The sequence below is a fragment of the Ixodes scapularis genome, unplaced genomic scaffold (genome assembly GCF_016920785.2).
Source record: "Ixodes scapularis isolate PalLabHiFi unplaced genomic scaffold, ASM1692078v2 PGA_scaffold5__190_contigs__length_132052651, whole genome shotgun sequence".
Taxonomy (NCBI): Eukaryota; Metazoa; Arthropoda; class Arachnida; order Ixodida; family Ixodidae; genus Ixodes; species Ixodes scapularis.
The window spans coordinates 1,166,792-1,185,891 of record NW_024609880.1 but is presented as its reverse complement, the minus strand read 5'-3'; the positions used below and the strand labels follow the sequence as shown (position 1 = coordinate 1,185,891).

Genomic DNA, 19,100 nt, shown 5'->3' with positions numbered 1-19,100 from the left:
GTTGCTCTGTAAAAAAGGATGTCAATATTTGGAAACGGCCTAGATGTGATAGAATCAGCCATATTTCTGCCACAGTAACCGAATATACTTCTTTCAGCGCTTTTTGGAAACCATAAATCTAAAGCTATAATTACAAAATCTGTCAAACTAAAATTGGTCATTATATGCATAGACAGTATAAGTTTAGTCTGCTAGACTTTCTGGTGGGATTCCTAAACGCTGTGCATGATAAATTGTGCGAGTACACTATGACCTCTAGCCTGACGTTAACGGGCACCAGGCAGTAGTGCTACATAACGGCGCTTTGGCACGGTGCTCATCCAGATAAAAACGGGCAGGTGTGGGGATTGAGTCCAACAACCCTGGATTCTCCAGGCCGAAATTGCGCTACGATTACGCCGACCTGAGGTGCGCTAACACACTCGGCGACCGATGTGATTGCAATAAAAAAAATCAAGTTTGTTTGAGATTATACTCTTCGTGTTTGCCAAAATAATGAACAATCCGCTGAATAGCTCTTTCGCGTCCATCTCTTGGTAAAACAATCATATATTAATTTGCTGCTACTAAGCTCCTTTTTTATTGTGTCTATTAAATTGTACACGCTAAATTAACTTCGACTCATTTTACACTCTTGCAGACGCCGCTTAGTGAAAAAGATCCAATGCTTCAAAAATACCAAGATTTTCCAAAGGTAAAGTTGCTTCTTTGTGGGGGATCATAAGATACTTCGCGGCACTCTAACGTAAAGACAACATAGATGATGTTGTGCATCTTGCTCAGTAAGGATTACGACGTGTACACTCCTCCCCCTTCCCCTTTTTTTTTGATCAGTTAGATTAATGTCCCGTCGCAGAACAGTCCGCTACAGTAGCAGTTTTAGAGAGCAGCTCTTAGGCGTACGTTCACGTATTTAGCGGAGTCGGCGTCGGCGTCGGCGTCGGCGTAAATGCGCGTTGCATAATGGAATGTCACAAACTTATACACCAATTAAATTCCCCGCGAAATGTAGCGGAGAAACTGCTCCCAAAAAGGACCTCTCGCCAACTAGGTTTAGCGGGAATATTGACGTCACGTGACTTCGGCACCAAATCAGTTTTTCCGCTAAATTTAGCAGGAAAAAGGACATCACATGCCTTCGGGTCACGTCACCTATGCACAAACTTTGTTTCCCCCTAGATTTAGCGGAACAATTGACGTCATGTGACCCCAACCCTAATTGAGATTCTTCGCTAAATTTAACGGCAAAAATGGCGTCACGAATTTGTGTCACGTGGCCTATACGAAAACTCAGGTTCTCCGCTAGATTTAGCTGGAATATTTACGTCGCGTAACCCAAGCAACAATTCAGTTTCCACATAAATTTAGAGATAAAAACGACGTCAGAGGACTTCGTGCCACGTGACCCACACAAATTGAATTTCCCCGCTAGATTTGGGAAACACTGACGACACGTAACCTCAACAACAATTTAGTTTCCCCGCTAAATTTAGCGAGAAAAATAATGTCCGATGACTTCGTGCCAAGGCACCTATTAATAAATTTAGTTCCCCCGCTAATTTTAGCGGGAAAAATGATGTCACAACTTCGCGCCACGTTGCCCACACACATATTCAACTTCTCCGCTAGATTTAGTGGGGAATTTCACGTTACATGACTTTAACAACAATTCAGCTTTCCCGCTAAATTTATCGAAAAAAAATGATGTCACATGACCGTTCCATGAGACCTCTGACAAACTCAGTTTACCAACTAAATTTAGCGAAAAAGTTGACGTGAAAATTGACTCTAAAATACCCCAAGAGCGTACTAAAATTTCGCGCTATAGAAAAGTGTAAAGGTCTTTCAATGTTTTATTATAGCCTTTAAATGACACGAGAAAAATAAAAAAATAAGACGATTGCCTACCAGTGTCGCGTTATGTACATTGCAGGCTTGTGTTTTCCTTGTTTCTCTTCCTCCTGTCACGGGCTTCGCTCCGCCTTTTTCTGATGAATTTACCCTTTTTAAGCTGGTCGTAGAACAACCGCAGTCTTGGGACCTAGACACATTTCCAAACGTATCGGATCGGTCAGCACTATCTAGATAGCAAGTTTTGCACAAAAAGTTTCTGCCACGTAACTTGATCAAACGATGGACACAAATTAAACGCGAGTACAGCGTTAGCGTCTGTCTGGGGCATTGAGTTAGCACGAGCCCCAGCCGAATGCTGAAGCAGTACTCGTATGCAATCTCCCGCGGTCAATTGAGATAGAGGATGTAGAAAATGCAGTCATTTCTATCTAGGTGTTTTAGATCATTGGATAAGCTCGCTCGGAGGACACCGACAGCCTTTGGGTAGGAGGCATCGGACGCTCCGTTCGACAGAATATTTTTATTGCGGGACTTTGACCTCTTCAATTCGCCGGGTAACAGGCCCTTGAACCAAGCAAAATTTTGACCATCTACACAACGCACAAAAAATGTCGCAATCAGGTTTAATGATGGGCTAGACATTTCTCGGTGGAATATAGTGGCTAAAGCAAATATTTGTAGTCCATGAGTGCAATACTGTGAATTAAATATATTAAAATCAGCTTGCCCACTATGACGTCTCACTTGTGGCGTGACTGCTGCAACGGCCGATAGTAAAACTCGAAAAGAGTTTTTCCCAAGTAATCCTTAAAACCATTTCAGTCTAAAGAGTAGGTTGGTCAGACAAGAAGATGCAGAAGAGCAGTCTGTAACAGCCAGAGAGTTCCACTCTGCCCACTAAGCAGATCACTCCGTTTAGTGCGGCTGAGTGCAAACATGAAGGACACAGTTTTACTAGGAACATTTAAACTACAGTGAACGCCTGATCTACAACTAGTTACTATGATCCACTACTATATGAAAATCAGTCTCGCATCGGTGCTCCCCTTCTTGTCAAAGAAAAGTATCGAAGAACCAGCTGTGTCTTGAATTATAATAGTGCTCTTGTTTTTATATGTATAGATTATTTGATTGCATTACTGTATTTTTGGTTTTATGTTTATACACAATTAATATAGCCAATTGAAAATACGTTCCTTCTTCGGGACTTTCCTTGTTCTGTGTCGGTCTGGCAGTTAAGCGGCCGTTTGGTATTTAAGCGTGTATTGCATAGCTTGGAATATACGTCCCGTTTATTATATAACCTCTTCGAAATCGTCCTTTATAGGAAGCATACCGGTGGTCTTTTTTTTTTTTTTTTTTTTTAGAAAAGCCAAAGCCAGAAAGCTTTTTTCAGCTATCGCATAACAAGGGTGTCCGCGTGGATGTGCTTTAATTACAGGGTCTTTTATACGGCAGTCTTGTATTGAAGTTTTCTTCACTAAAAGAAGATTCTCACCGGTTATGCAAGATGACATACGACGCAAACAAAGGAACTTTGCCTGACGGACAGATTGAACTTCTCACAACGTCAACTAACGAAGAGTAAGGTTTCTCTCGATATGTTTAGCAGATGTTCCTTTCTACTGCACCAAGTGTACAACTGTGTAGCGTATTTAATGTCGTAATACCTGATGAGAAATGAAACAGCAAAATCTTAAAGCTTCGATTGCAACTTATACATTTACAGCGCCTATGCGAAACTCCCCGTGGTCAACTTTCCCTCCCGCAAATGCAGGATGGAAGTCGAAGTGCCAACGCGCACAGTGCTGTACAGCAGTTACACAATGTACGCTTATTTTGCTCTTGAAACCTCAGTATACGTATATTGATAAGCAAGGGCAAATATAGGCTGAATTGTGAGTCTAGATTCGTCGGATTTCTTCTCTAAATAAGTTAATTGCACTTTCGTGCAAAATACGATCATTAAAAATATAGAAGTGGTGCGGTGCGCAGCGGGATACATTGCTTAGCGCAATCTAACAGATGAAGATGATTTTCGAAAGTCGGAAAGGCAAAATGGCAGACGCAGCGCTGCTATTATGTAGAATAGTCGCCGTTTGGGCCCTCAACTATAAAGAGTGTTTCAACTGGTTTGTGTAAAGATTTAAAAGAAGCTGGTACACGCTAGGCGCACCAAACCAACACGGTATTGTTGAGCCTTATTGAGTATATTCAATAGTTTTTCTCAGTATGCTAAACTGAGTAATTAACATAAAGTAATTAGCTAACTTTTCAATAAATAATTTGTGCGAAAGCACATTAGTGCAAACAATGTTGAGCGGGTTGAGAAACATCTCATCATAAAGTTTTCATTACGGTAGCTAGCCTTTATTTGTCTAATTTTTTCAGCTGTAAAATATGTGTCCGAGATTTAAAGAAAAAGCACACGTGACCGATTTTCATCCCAGTCCGCTGGCAAATAGTCATGTGAAAATTTGTTTTTCACTTGACGCGTTTTTCTTTTTAGTTTACCAGAAAATGTGGAGGACGCTTAAGTTTTGCCTTTAAGAGTAGAAGGCGACAGCGTTATCGGGACCCGTTCGAACGCCCTCTCATGCACGAAACGCATGCGCGTCAGAACGGTCCGATCCGACGTGAGAACTGCCGGAAAGATGGCTGCTTCCACTCGCCGCACTCGACAGTTCGAGAAACATATGCTTCTGATGCGTCATGACGTAGTTTCATTCAGCTACAGGCCACTGTAGTTGAGCTCCGCCCAGTTTCGTTATCCCTCAACCAGATGGATGCTAATGGCTGTATTTATAACGGGCGCTGGATAGCGCCACCCAGCCTAGAAACCTAACTTACTCCCTTCGGCCTTCGTAGTTTTTCTGACTTAAAAACTAACACAGTATTTTTACTATATTCAAATAAAGTTTGCCTGTCTGAAGATTTTACGTGAGATTGCTTTTCTGCTCAACTTCACATAATCACGATGGACGCAGCGGACCTTAGGAGCCATCTCAGCGAAGCGAGCGCTGGGTATAAATCACGTGACTACGCACCCCGCGCTTTGCTGCCTCTCTTCCGAAGTTCACGTAACACTCACACGACGTTGGGCCTCTCCCGATTGGTCCGAAAGTTGCCTGACAACATGACGTTCGCGCCCTCCGTGCTGCCAGTGGCTGCGGCCCTCCGACAATCGGACAGCAGTGCGGCGACTCTCTGGCAAGTTGGTCGCATGCCGGTGCCGGACGAAGCCCCGCCCGATGCTACGGTGAGACGAAAATCCTCGCCTCTGAACGTCGTTTCGAGAGTTGGCACGTCGAATCGGACAGTTGTGGCGCGCATGTGTCTCGCGCATGTGTCTCGCGCTTTATTCGCTTTTCACGCTCTTCCTACCAGTGAGCAGAAGGAGCGGCGGACATGGCCTAGTCAGTAGCCTGTCTGGGTCGCAACCGAAGGGTCGTAGGCTTGAACCCCACCTAAAAGTGTTTAAATTTTTCTTTAAGGTATATAAATTACTTTATAATGGGAAATAATTTCAGACATGCGGCGACCTTTAATTTGCAATACATGTCAAGTTTCAATCAATATAATTCCATGCGTGTCACACGTCAGGTGAGCGCTGTGGGTTGTTTGATATACGAGGGTGAGCTCATGCCTCTGGGACGGCATGACACTATCGACCAATCAGGATTTTCGCGTGACGCCACTGACTCCGACTTTTCTGCCACGCCATCGAGGCCGGCTTTTCTGTAACGCGAGCTCCTTAAAGCTTCAACGCTAAAATCGACAGGCAAAGACTACCTTTATAGAAACTACACGATGGGATGTTTCTCAACACACACTATAAGATTTGCAACAGGATGTCCCTGGAAAAATTAACGTGTAAAACATTAACTACTGACATGTGTAATTAGCCAGTTTGGCACATCACACAAATATCTGAACTTGCTCAATACCTAGCCTGCTTTATTCTCAGCGCCTGCCCGATTATGCTGGAGAGGCCGTCTACTTCCCTCTCAGTTCCGCCTCTCTTCTTGCCTCGACTCCCCGCAAGGGGTGGTCGCGTCCCATAACCATTTCCTCGTACGGACTAGCCGTGGCAGCTGCAGGTGATCGCTGCGGGTCTTGCTTAGAGACCCGGAAGCGCTCTTTACGATTACGTAGTGAGCTTAGACAGAATGGGGCATTTTTTGTAAATATTTAACACGCTTTAATTTGGCGGATAGTGAGCTTTGGAGCACTGTGATGATAAGACGCAATCCGCGAAGTTGGCGGCTACCTCGCAAGAGCTGTTGGGGAGAGCATCGCTTGCGAAGAATGCCACAGTTTGGTTAATGTGAACCCAAGTCCTCGGCCCCATCAAACGCAGTGATTAGACAAAAGGATAGAGGTGGACTTATCCACCCATCTGGGCAGTTGTGGGGGATGTACTTACTGAGGAAGTATGTTGAAGTCGTTCGAGCGAGAAGGCGACGTCTGAAGCAACCACTCAAAGCGGCGGCGGGGAACGTCGTCCCAGTTATGCTGCAGCGCAAAGTGTTCATTTGTTCAGTGCCCGGGCATCCCCAAAGCATCTGGAAGTGCTGCTGACCACATTTTTTCGATCCGTGTTTTCTAATTTTTCTACATAAATAACTGACACGAAGTACCTCTATCAACAACTGCGAAAAGCCTCTCATGTAAGGTTCTCATTCTCTTAGCTTTACCGGAAACAGGCATACAGTATAAGTTTGTGTTGAGATCTATGCGCATTTGTTATGTACCTTAGATTTTCACTTCTTAATAAAAAAATACAAGCAGTCACCTATCTTTTTTTTATTTTGGATAGCCGCACTTGCACCGCCCGATCGCGGTTCGTTCGCACGCAGAAAAGGAGCAGCGGTTGGGGGGTGTATCTCAAAACGTCCTATTCGCGTTTGAACCTTGCGCATTTCGTCCCATTCTCATTTGGTCCTTCTCGTTTGGACCTTCTCATAAAATCCGGATCAGGTTTTTCTCAACTGGGCCTATTCTGATTTTGCGCGTTATCTGAAAACGTCCCATTCGCATTTGGACGTTGCGTATTGCGTCCTATTTTCATTTCGTCCGCCTCGTTTGAACCTTCTCATATGATCCGAATCATTTTTTTTTCAACTGGGCCTATTCTCATTTTGCCCGTTATCTGAAATAGACCATTCGCATTTGAGCCTTGCGCATTTAGTCCTCTTCTCACTTGTTCCACCTCGGTAGAACATTCTCATAAAATCCGAATCGTTTTTTTTCTTTTTTTGCAACTGGGCTCATTTTCATATTGCCCGTTCGCGCTACGACCGAATCGGACTAGCTTGGCAGGCTTCTGCCGTCATCATGCCTTCCCGGCTTTGTACCTGAGTCTTACCTTGCTTGGGCACCCAACATACCATCAGATATAGAGTCGAAGTATAGCTAACCCCACTCCTTAGCTTGGTCGAATCCATTTTTCTGCATTCGAAGAAATGGATACTATCTTTTACCGACGAACATCTCTCGTAACCCTCCCCCCCTCCCCGCCCCCCCCCTCCCCCCCCCCCCCCCCCCGCGCACACACATACACTTGTCACCTCCCAAAAATACAAATACTACAAGATAACGTAATGCGTTTGTACAATGACGCGTAGCTGCTTTCCTTTCTCGAAACGAACGCAAAGAAAAGAAAGAACGATGAACACTTAACTTGGAAACTCTGTTTGAACAGAGATAGCACATGTATGTTCAATATAGAAGTGGTTGCATTGTCACAAGTCGAGCCACCTCAAACAAGACGACATTTCGGAATGTGATCTGTCTGCGATAAGTAGTTGGTCTGTTCTTTTGTCAGGCACTATATTTTCTCGACGACCACGACGCGCGGCTATAATCATTGGCAGAGAGAGTAGGCCGGTAGCGTGGCACACACACAAAAGAAAATATTAGTGATTTTATGAATATATATTACTCGAAAAAACCCAAATTTGGGGTAGAAAGAGTCAAATGTGCTGGGTTAAAGCGAGATATTTATGAGAATATCTGTTTTGAGAAGGGCCAAATGAGAAGGGCGAACAGAGAACGGGCTCAAATGAGGATGGTTGAAATACGAAGGACGAAATAGGAAAGGGCCAAATGCGACAGGTCAAAGTGAGAAGATCTTTTTGAGAATGGGTTGTTCTGAGAAGGGCCTAGGTGAGAAGGGCGAAAAGAGAACGGGCCAAAATGAGGGGGGTTGAAATACGAAGGACGAAACGCGAAAGGGCCAAATGCGACAGGTCAAAGTGAGAAGATCTTTTTGAGAATGGGCTGTTCTGAGAAGGGCCTAGTGAGAAGGGCGAAAAGAGAACGGGCCCAAATGAGGGGGGTTGAAACACGAAGGACGAAACGCGAAAGGGCCAAATGCGACAGGTCAAAGAAAGAAGATCTTTTTGAGAATGGGTTGTTCTGAGAAGGGCCTAGGTGAGAAGGGCGAAAAGAGAACGGGCCCAAATGAGGGGGGTTGAAGTACGAAGGACGAAACGCGAAAGGGCCAAATGCGACAGGTCGAAGTGAGAAGGTCTTCTTGAGAATGGTTGTTTTGAGAAGGACCAAGTGAGAAGGGCGAAACGAGAACGGGCTCAAATGATAACCACCCGCGGTGGGGAGGGAAGATCGCGCCCCCTGGTCGGGAGCGCTAGAACAAGGCGCGACGGTCGGCTTCCTTTGATATCGGCGGCAGCGGCCAGGCATGGAGTATATAGGAGGCTATGCTCAATATCACTGTGAACACTACTCTGTCGGTTCAATACGCGTAGCGTATACCCGATTTATTATGTTTTAGCACAAATAAGGTCACTCGTTAGAATGTTACTGGTTCGAATGTCAAAGTTTTCTCGCCACCGGCACATATCTGCTCTCTTACCTGCAGCAAGAGCAATAAGATGTTCATTATGATGTAGGTTTCCTGTCATGCTTTTTATTTCAGTGTGGTCTTCAAGGTTTCCTGTCGTGTTTTTTTTTATTTCAGTATGGTCTTCAATTAAAGAAAAACACTTATGATGAACAAAGGAAGCCCTTAGTTAATATCATGAGCCATCAGTTCTTGCGCTATAACTTTCCCGTGCGCCGTCATTGGCGCTTGTGTTATACCATTAATGCCTCGCTATGACCAAGTTGACAAACTTTTAGCCAATCAATCCTGTGTTCACAAATGGCAGCGGATTTCGTGTGTCAGTGTATACCTCGATATTAGTTAGGTGTTAATATCGTTTAATAAGCCGTGCTTCTATCACTATGAACAATATTGGCTACAAAAGCCATTTTCCGTTAAACTTGAGTACACTGTTTCTGACCTAAAGGTAACAGCGCACAAGAAAACTCACACACTCGGAACACACGCAGACCAACAAAAAAGAACCATATCCCGGAGAAAAGTTCACTGCAGAAAAGGTCACCGCAAAACCGCCGGATGCGGAGAAAAGCTCACCGGCCATTCAGCGTATGCGGAAAAAAGCTCACGTATTTTTTTTATTTTTTATATGGAGGCTGTTGAATCATGCGTAACATATATTAATTTATTATCATTACAATTCGTCATCTTTGCAAAAAAGAAATTGTCTTTCTTGTATTATTTGTTAAGTTTATTGGGTATATTGCTCCCAAATTAATAATTTCGGGCGACTGTTTTCTGTGGTATACTCTGTAGGCAACGAAAGCCTAACTGAAAACTTTATGAACTTGAAGAACAGGAAGAAGTTCGGAAACTTAATAATATCTAACTAAAACCTAAAAATCAAAACTCTAAATGCCGAAAATCCGAAAGTGCATAAGCGAGAACGCGATGCCTGAAGTTCTTTTTGAAGCTTTTGTTAACCTTTGAAAAGAGGATAAAACAGTCAGTAGGATTTTGAGGTTTATTTTGTCCAGGGACATACACGTTTTCTAGCCGTCCGTGCCGGTGTTTCCACACGTTGCCTTTTACACACCGCTATTCATATTAGCTCGCAAAAAACATACCTCCGTATCTGACAGAGCTACCGACGGCGCACGGTCAGCTGCCAATAAAATGTTGTCTTTTTCACCAAAGTCCGTGGTTCTGATTTTGTATTTGTGGCTTCAATAATATACAGAATGGGTGATTACTAATTTCTGAGGGATTAGTAAATATGCCCTTGGAACTTCAAGAATATCACGAAAACGATGACATATTTTTGATGAGGTGAAGAATTCGAATTCTGTTGAATTGTTACGTGTGTCGCAGAATCCGCTTAGCTAAGAAACATTTTTTTTTTTTTTAAAAGTCGGTGATCTTGTCTCCGCATCCGCTCAAAGGCCGGTGAGCTCTTCTCCTCATCTGCTGGTTTTGCGGTGAGCTTTTCTCGGGTGAGCTTTTCTCCGGTGAGCTTTTCTCCGCCGCCCAAAAAGACCTCTCACGTCGCGCTATCAACGCTGATTTGTATTTTGTCGTCTTCCTTTACACCGATAAAAAAAATGTTATCAAACTTTGTTGGTTTCCTTCTGCTGCTAAGAATGACAACTCTTATCCTGCGTGGTATTTTGTCCTCTTCTAAACGATTTCAAAGTCTAACGCACTTGCTACTTTCGAGTAGAGTCTAGGTGTAACTCCACGTCGGAAAGTGATATAGAAAGATTGCTAACACAGGAATTAGTCCGCTTCACAATACTTCTGCTTCAAGAATTTTTCTTGTGATTGGGTGATGAGTATTGCTGATGACAGAGCAGTTGTTGAAATTGACTGAGCATCCTAAGTCGCGGCAAGAAATGCCTATAAGTCCTTAATTACGTAATCTAATATTGTCCTTATGTTATCTTAATCAGTGGTTAACACATCTTCCTGTTTTGACATATGTAAAGTTTGCCACATGAAAGGGGCAAGGAATAAACCACTACTTCTAAACAAGGGGTGTAAGGGGTTTTATGTTCCTTTTTTTTTGCAGCCTATATTACTTTTTGAAATAGCGTTAACCGTTTTACAAAAACATTAAGAGCTTGTGGAGGCAGAAAAGATACCACCAATATTTGATCGGTTACCAATCTTCTTGAAGTTAGGGAATATGCTGTGAATGTAAGGTACAACTGCCGGCATTCGGTTTCTTTTTTTGTCTCGTGATTTGCAAAGTGCCGTTTCACTTTATATTAAGGGCGAAGCTCCTTAGGGTATAGCCTTGTCCGTCCGGCGTCCGTGCTCACATCGATTGCCATTCCATCTGTCTTCTTAAAAAAGGAAAATATATTTGCGCAGTCGACAGGATTCGAACCTGTGCGGAGAGACCCCAATGGATTTCTAGTCCATCGCATTAACCACTCGGCCACGACTGCGGGACGATTAGGGGGTTTTGAGATGTGGTAGTAACTCAAGAGCTGGGAATGTTATGGATGAAGCGTTCCATGTAGCCGCTCAACGTCTATACAGGAGAGGGCGCAGCGGTCAAATGCGTATAAAATCGCATAAACTTTGCATGCATTGGCTCAAAGTTTATAGACGAGAGGGCGCTGTGGTCAAATGCTCAACTGCGTACATAACCACGATCCATACTAAGCATTCTCTTTCTGACATGGACCGTTGACTTGAACGGTGGAGATGCGTTCCCACGGCTTCTAGCGGATCCAAGCTGATCCGCTAGAAGAACCATTAGCTCTGCATTTTACCGACCATAAAGAAGTAATAATGAAGTCGAAGCGCAACCCGGAACTCAGCCCTACCCATGAGCAATAAAAAAAAAAAAAAACAGCACCACCAGCACTACTTATGAACAATAAAATCAGTATCACCAGCACCACCAGAGATTTGCCCCAATCAATATCATTCACCACGTGGAGCTGCGGTAATTTTTTTGTTTGTTTGATTGTTTGAAGGCGGCTTTCAGCGATTGAGGTTGACAGGTTGTTGCAATGCTCCTTATATAAAAAGGCAGGTTAGGGGAAGGGGAGGGAAGGCGGAAATATAAGACGTCAAACGCCACCGTGCTTGTGGCGGCGTGGCCGTTCTGCAACACAGGTATGATTAGAAACGCGCTTTCTGTATCCTGGACACTTGTGCTGGAATGCTTAGTTGGACGGAACGCGAGAAGAACTTGAAAAAAAAATATTTTTTGAAGCACTGATCCAGTAAACCACTTTTTACCAACAGAAAATAAGCCAAACCATAATTAAGAAGTGTTTTCTTCTCCTTAGGTTAATATGACTAACATACATGCCACGATAAAAGAAATAGTCTGAGGTCCAGAAATATTAAAGATTCTTGGTCAGGAAGTTTTAGTGTTATATCAAACGGGTCTAAGAACATGTTTTGAAGCTGGAGAGCACGCTGGGCACAATGTTCGGAAAGTTTAATTCGTTGATGTCTAAAAGCAATGTAAAGTCATCTACGTAGCGAAACATAGGACATCAAAGTGCACTCTGTGCACCAATTTCAGAGTGCATCGAACACAGCACTGACTCGTATGGTGCCTTAGCCTTCCAAAATGCCTCATGCCTTTCTCAAAGCAGTTCTCTGGAATTGCTCACAGTTAATTTCAATTCCATTTTCGCGACCTGGGATGGTAACACATACCTTAAAAATTAGAGCCTGCATCGGATCTAGCATAGCGTCTATTCTCAGTGATATATTTCACGACAGTCGCAAAAGATTACTTGAAAAGTGCTTAGACCCATCAAAAGTGCAAAACGTGTTTCACTGCTTAGATGATGTTTTAGTACTCCAAGACATCAGCGAACAAGGCTTCCCGAACATTGTGCCCAGAGTGCTCTCCAATATTAAAACCTGTTTAGACCCGTTAGCGACAACACGTGAGCTTCCTGAGCGAGGATCTTTACAGATTCTGGATCTTAAATTGTTTGCTTTCTCCTGCCATGTGTGGTAGACATATTGTCACAGATAACAGATGATGATGCAGGGGAATACAAAATAATCTAAACATTTAATGGGGACAAAGTTGTGCCAGAAATGAAAAAAATAATAACACACGCCGAGCACGCCCCAGTGAGCGTCGACGGCGGCAGCAGCCAAAGTTCCTAGATAAGGGCTTCCTACAAGTAGCGACATCTTTTGAAGCGCCGACTGCGTGACGGTGCAGATTTTAGGAAGCGAATGGCGGCGCACAGCAGGAGTCTGAGCTAAAGGACGCCATTTTTTAATAGTGGAATGCGCTTTGTCATTTGTATGGTTGTCAATACTTGCGAAAAAGTATCAAGGGGCTTTAGCAGCATCAAGCGACGGTGCGTCGGCGTTACAACTGGCTATCGCGAGAGAGAATCAGTGAATGAATCGGTAATACGGTTCACAGTTTTTTACCTAATAGGCTTGTCATCTCGAATACTCTACCTAGAACGTTCGGGAAAGGGAGGGGCCAGCCTGACAATGCATGATTCTGGCCTCCTTTTATTTTATGATCGGAGTAAGAGTATACGGGAGTCTTCCAGGTCAACGGAGAAGCTACCCTCTCGATCATGCACGCAGCATTACTCCCCCTTAAAAAGCACAACGCCCTGATGCAAGACAACACAATGCAGAACAAGATAATGGTAAGCTAAAGAAAAAGTTGTTTGGAACACAAAAAGTAGACAGTCGTACTGCACGTAGAACGACTTGAGTCGAACGACATAAACCGCCTCGGGTCGTGGTCGTTGTCGCGATGATAGTTGCATTTCGTCGGGAACCACTTCGTTGTTGACCTCCCCGAGGCGACGAATTGCTTTGTAGGGTCCGAAGTACCGTTTCAAGAGTTTTCCGCTAGGGCTGCGGTGATGGGTGGGAGTTCACACCCACACACTGTCTCCCAGGGCTGGAGGTGAACGTCCCGACGACAAAGGTTCTAGCAGCCAGCGTCTACACGCTGCTGGTCTTGAATCCGGAGTCGGGAAGCTGGCGGACTTCTTTAGTTCGTAGAGCAACCACCTGGGGCGGTTTGCTCATCTTGCGGCCGCTACCGCGGTATAGGCCAAAAGGGATGTTTATATCCGTGACCAGCTCCATGGGGAGAAGGGAGTGCCTAGCGTTCTTGCCTACATAATGACCTAGAAATTCCTGTCAGTTCGAATACAAAAGTTTATTTTCGTTCGCAGAAAGTTACCGCAGAGGCTTTCAGTTGGAGTCCAATTAACAACCCCTTTATAGTTAAGGAGCGGCAGGTAAAGTTACGACCAGGAAAGGTAAATATGAGCGAAAATAAAGGAAGAAATAACAAGAGATATAAGCGGTGGCAGTATATTTCTATACCCGCGCCGGCTTCGCCATTTTTTGCTTTCTGCTGTAGTCGAAGAGTAGGAAAGCCGGGACTTGACGTCGCCGCGTGAAAGTTCTGGGCTCAAATCGTGTCACAAACTTCGTTTTCTTTTCATTTATGTTTGGTGCGTGTGTTTTACTTTTTAGTTGAGATCTTCTTAACAAATTATCCAAATCATCTACTTACACCATTAAGCCTTACGCGGTTTTTATTGTTGTTCCTGCTGAATCGTCATGCCGGAAGCGAAAAAAAGAGCAAGCCAAGTTAGCGCGCTGATATTATCGTTTCATAATGTTCATTAAAAGGAAACCAATATGACAACCTCGGTATGACTTTCTCATGAACCGGGCCGTGTAACGTGTCTAGACCTAGATGACATGTCTGTAGTTTGGCATACACAGACGTAAAGTGTTGAAAAGTCCGCAAATCATTCGTAGATAGTCCGTAAGAGGGTCAATGAGTATGCTGATGGAACGGTTTAGCGATCGGTCGAGAAACGGTTGAAAGAAATGCAGGTGCTGCAGAACCGAAAATGGCGAAAACACGCAACAGGTAGCGTAGCCAGACGTTTAGAGACGCAAAATACATTCGCTGCATAATAGGGCAACTAACTATTAAAATAGATGTTGAACAAAAAACGAAAACTCCGACATAGCGCGGACGATTTGTACAAACAGATCACAGTTAAAAAGCAAGACCCACGCGCAAAACAAAAATGAAAGAAGAAAAAAAAGTTTGTGACGCGCCCGGAACTTTCATGCGGTGACGACAGTTCCCGACAAGTCCCCTCGACTACAGCAGAAGGTACAGAACACCTTCGCCAGCGCAGGTATATAAACATATTGCCACCTCTTTTGCCTCGTGTGATTTCACCTTTATTTTAGCTCATATTGGCCTTCCCTGGCCGTAGCTTTACTTTCCACTCCTAAAGTATAAAGGGGCGGTTAACTGGACTCCAGTAGAAGGCCTGTGCAGACAGTTTTTGCGAGCGAAATTAAATTTTCGTTCTCGAAGCGACACGGATTTTTCCGCCATTAGGCAGGGACGCTCGGCAACGAGCGCTTGATCCTGTTTGGCGGTACGACGACTCATGCCAGGTACGGGAGCGGGGTTGGTGCAGAAGATTGGAAGCCGATCCCCGGTAACAAAATGTACAGATTCAGTCACATCCTATGGTTAGGCGGATGATCCTCAGTAGCTTTCCTTGAGGACGCGTTAAAGAACAACAGCACGCGATGGCGCGCGCTCTCACAGAAGATCGTTTTCTTTTTCGTCGTCTTTCCTCCACCAGGCAGATCGCGGCTGCAGGTGCGTCCTTTGTTCGGGACGGTCAAAACTGCGTGAAAGCACTGCACAAGCTCCAAACGAACGACCAGAGTGATGTCCTGGTACAGGTTTGGACCCTTCGGGGCCCCCTGGGCAAGGCAATACACCATTTCGGCCCCCACTTCTCATAGACGGGAGTCCTGGTAAGGCCCGGCCAGGATTATTCAGCCTAGTCGCCACTCTTTCTACTATCCCCTCCTTTCTTTCACCCTTTTCTTCTCCTTCCTTTTATTCTTCACATTTCTCTTCTTTCATTTTTCAACTCCTTTCGCGGCAAGGGCAAACCTTGGGTGGGGACAGATACTCTCGTCCGGATCCACACTTTGTTATAGTTTCTGGGTAGCGCTAGTAGAGTAATGCTTCCAGCAAAGCCATATTTGTTATGGGGTGTTACTTATTCCCTTGTCGGGCCCCATGGTGGGCGGCGCACCACAGATTCCGAACACCCTTTGCGTTTTTATGGCGTCCCTCCCTTCTAAACCACGAGCAGAGCGACCCCCCAAAAGGGTTTGCCCCACTCCTCCTTCTTTCGAAAAAGCTAATGAACCAGAAAAATATCCTCGTTTTCTTGTAGTTCACTCTACAAGTGACACTGTTCATTTGCCAAACGTTTCTCTCTTTTAGAGCGCAGCTCTTGGGCGCACGTTCCCGGCTTGAGCGGCGTCGGCGTCACCGTCGGCGTAACCGAGCGGTGCATTATGGGTAAATTTCCCCGCTAAATCTAGCGGGAACGTTTCCCCGCTAAATCTAGCGGAAACATTTCTCCGCTAAATCTAGCGGAAAAATTTCCCCGCTAAATCTAGCAGAAAAACTTCCCCGCTAAATCTAGTGAAAAAAATTCTCCCGCTAAATCCAGCAGAAAAAAATTCCTCGCTAAATCTAGTGGAAAAATTTCTCTGGGGGGTTACGTGGCCCCCCGAGGTCGCGGGACCGCCGTGGACACGTTACACCACTAACGTCACGTGACTCCCACGTGACCTTAGGGAGGGGGTCAGTGACCCCACTAAGGTCACATGACCTCAGGTCACGTGGCCACCCCCCCCCCCCCCCCCGAGGTCTCGTGACCTCCCCCCCCCCCCCCCCCCCCCGAGAACACGTGAACCTCAGTACCCTTCCCTCCTCCTCCTCAAGAGATGCACTCTAATTCGGCGTTACAGGGAGTTGTAAACGGCTTTCATTTTTTTGTCAGCTATTTCGTATGTGCTTTTTCATTGCAAAGCATTTGGAACAAATGATGGGAAAATGTTATAAGGCAAAGAAGATTGTCGGGGACCTCCTTGTTCCGCTAGAAAATAAGCCACAGGGCACAGCACTCTTGAAGATGACAAGCCCGGGAGACCACCCGGATACTGTCACCCTCCACCGTACCCTGAATACTACTCGCAGTATCAGGTCAGAAGATGACCTTCCCGAATGCAGTGAAGACGAGATCCTCAAGGTACGCGCAAGACTGCTGTTGTTGCCGACAGACGGATAACCTTAAAACGTGGTGGACAAGAAAAACCAAACCGGCATCTGATACTCACGTTTGAACTCCATGCTCTCCCGTCCAGCCTGAAGGCAGGATACTTGAACCGCAGAATCCGCCCTTTCATTCCAAATCCTCATCGGTGTTTCAGTTGCCAACGTTTTGGGCATGATTCCCGGAACTGCCGCCGCGGCCGGGAAACTTGTGGAAAGTGCGGTGGTACTGACCATGTAGCGAACATCTCTGAAATCGAACCGAAATGTGTAAACTGTAGCGGAGCTCACCCTGCTTTCTTTCGCTCTTGCCCAAAATGGAAAGAGGAAAAAAGATGTCTTGACTTTTAAAGTAAAACATAACCTCAGCTACCAAGCAGCCAAAGAACAGCTTGCCTCCCAGGCAGGGGGTTCTTATGCCCAGGCAGTGTAGAGGGAACCCCCACTGTCTACGGCATCTGTGGAAGCACAGACTACCCCGGAAGACCTGTCCTCTCCACAGGGGCCCCCTCCCGAACCTCTGAAGGTGAGGCACACCCTGGTCACCTCCATGCTCTAAGGGTGCTATACCCTCCAAGGAGGGTACCACACCTCCAAGGTGCCGGAGGTGCCATCAAGGACACTAGCTGTCCCTTCTGGCAGGGGTCGAGGGCTCTCTCTTCGTGCCCCCTGGAGCAACCAGGAGGCCAGGCGGACAGAACAACCTCCTCCGCCCAAGGGTTCAACGCTATCGCCGGATGAAAAAATGGACGAGAGCCTACCGCACTCTGAAGACGACCAGTCTCTTCCTCAAACAGAGTTTCTTCCTTTGGTCTCCTCCGTGGTTATAGGACGACCAAAAGGACACTGCTAAAAAAAGCAATCCCACGTATTAAGGCACCAAAAGCCCCTTAAACTTTTGTTCTAGCTTTCTCTGGTATATATATATATATATATATATATATATATATATATATATATATATATATATATATATATATATATATATATATATAGTGTAGCAGTAAGGCACAAGTTGGTCCCAATTATTGTGTTGGTTCTTGACGTAGCTTGCAAGTAAGCCGCTGATAGTACGGTTGGCACGTTCAACGAGACCATTTGTTTCCAGATCATACGGAGCTGCCCGAGTGTGATGGATACCGTGCAGTTCTGTTTCCTTCACAAATTGACGAGAAAGGAAACACGAGGCGCGGTCGCTTACGAAGACCCGAGGGACTCCGTGTCGAAGAATAACTTGTCGCAGGAATTGAACAACTTGGGAGACCGCAGTATTTGGAACTGGTTGTAATTCTACCCATTTGCTAAGGTAGTCAATGGGTAGTCAATGGCAACCAGAATGTGTTTGTTGCCATCTAGCGTACAAGGAAATGGGCCGAGGTGGTCAATGCCAATAATTTCGAATGGTGTTTCGGGAAGTGGAAGAGGTTGGACGCGCAGTTGATGGTGGGGTTCGTAGTTTTTCGAGACTGACATTTGACGCAGGACGCGCTGTACTTGGCGACGTCCGAGCGAACTCCTGGCCACCAGTAACGCTCTGAGACCTTCTTAGCGGTTTTATCTCTTCCAAGGTGTCCAGCGGTCAGGTCATCATGACATAGGTGAAGTACAGTGGGACGTAATTTCACGGGTACAAAGGGCACCCAGCCTTGAGATCCACGATGGCAGAGTAGGCCGTGGTTGATACGACAGGCACAGCGTAGTCGCAGTAAGCGTGTAGCAGTAAGAAAGACAAGGAGAGGAGAAAAGAGAAGCGGGCTTTCGAATAAGTTCACGTTTCCTTTGAAGCCACTGTAACGCTGAATTATCTGTAATGGCCGTGAAATGATGACCATATAAATAGGGCCGAAAGTGTTGAAAAGCCAAATCAGAGCAAGGCATTCCAGTTCTGACGAATGATACCTTTGTTCCGTATCTGTGAGACGACGACTGGCGTACGCGATGACTCTGAGTTGTTGACGAGGGGTGCTCTTGAAGCAGCACAGCTCCCAGACTATTTCCGCTGGCGTCGGTATGCAGGAAAGATGCTAATTCCGGATCGAAATGGGCCCAGATTGGTGCTTGAAGACTTTCTTTGAGATCGTTGAAAGCTCGTTCCTCGCTTATGGTCCATTGCCAAGGACTATTTTTACGAAGAAGACGGGTAAGGGGTGTTACGCGACTGGCGAATTCTGGAATGGACCGCCAAAGGTTAGACGCAAAGCAAAGGAGCTTTTTACTTCGGAGAGACGATTCAGCTTTGGGTACTTTGATACCGCTTCT

General features: G+C 45.3%; 1 protein-coding gene across 1 annotated transcript in view; it reads left to right on the top strand.

Annotated features, from left to right (window-relative positions):
• LOC120843537 overlaps nucleotides 1-19,100 on the top strand; it is a 64,716-nt gene that overhangs the window by 18,977 nt on the left and 26,639 nt on the right. Inside the window, exons 4-5 of the mRNA XM_040214933.1 lie at nucleotides 641-694; nucleotides 3,296-3,438. Of these exons, the coding sequence (XP_040070867.1) occupies nucleotides 641-694; nucleotides 3,296-3,438 (197 nt within the window). The remainder of the gene's footprint in view (nucleotides 1-640; nucleotides 695-3,295; nucleotides 3,439-19,100) is intronic.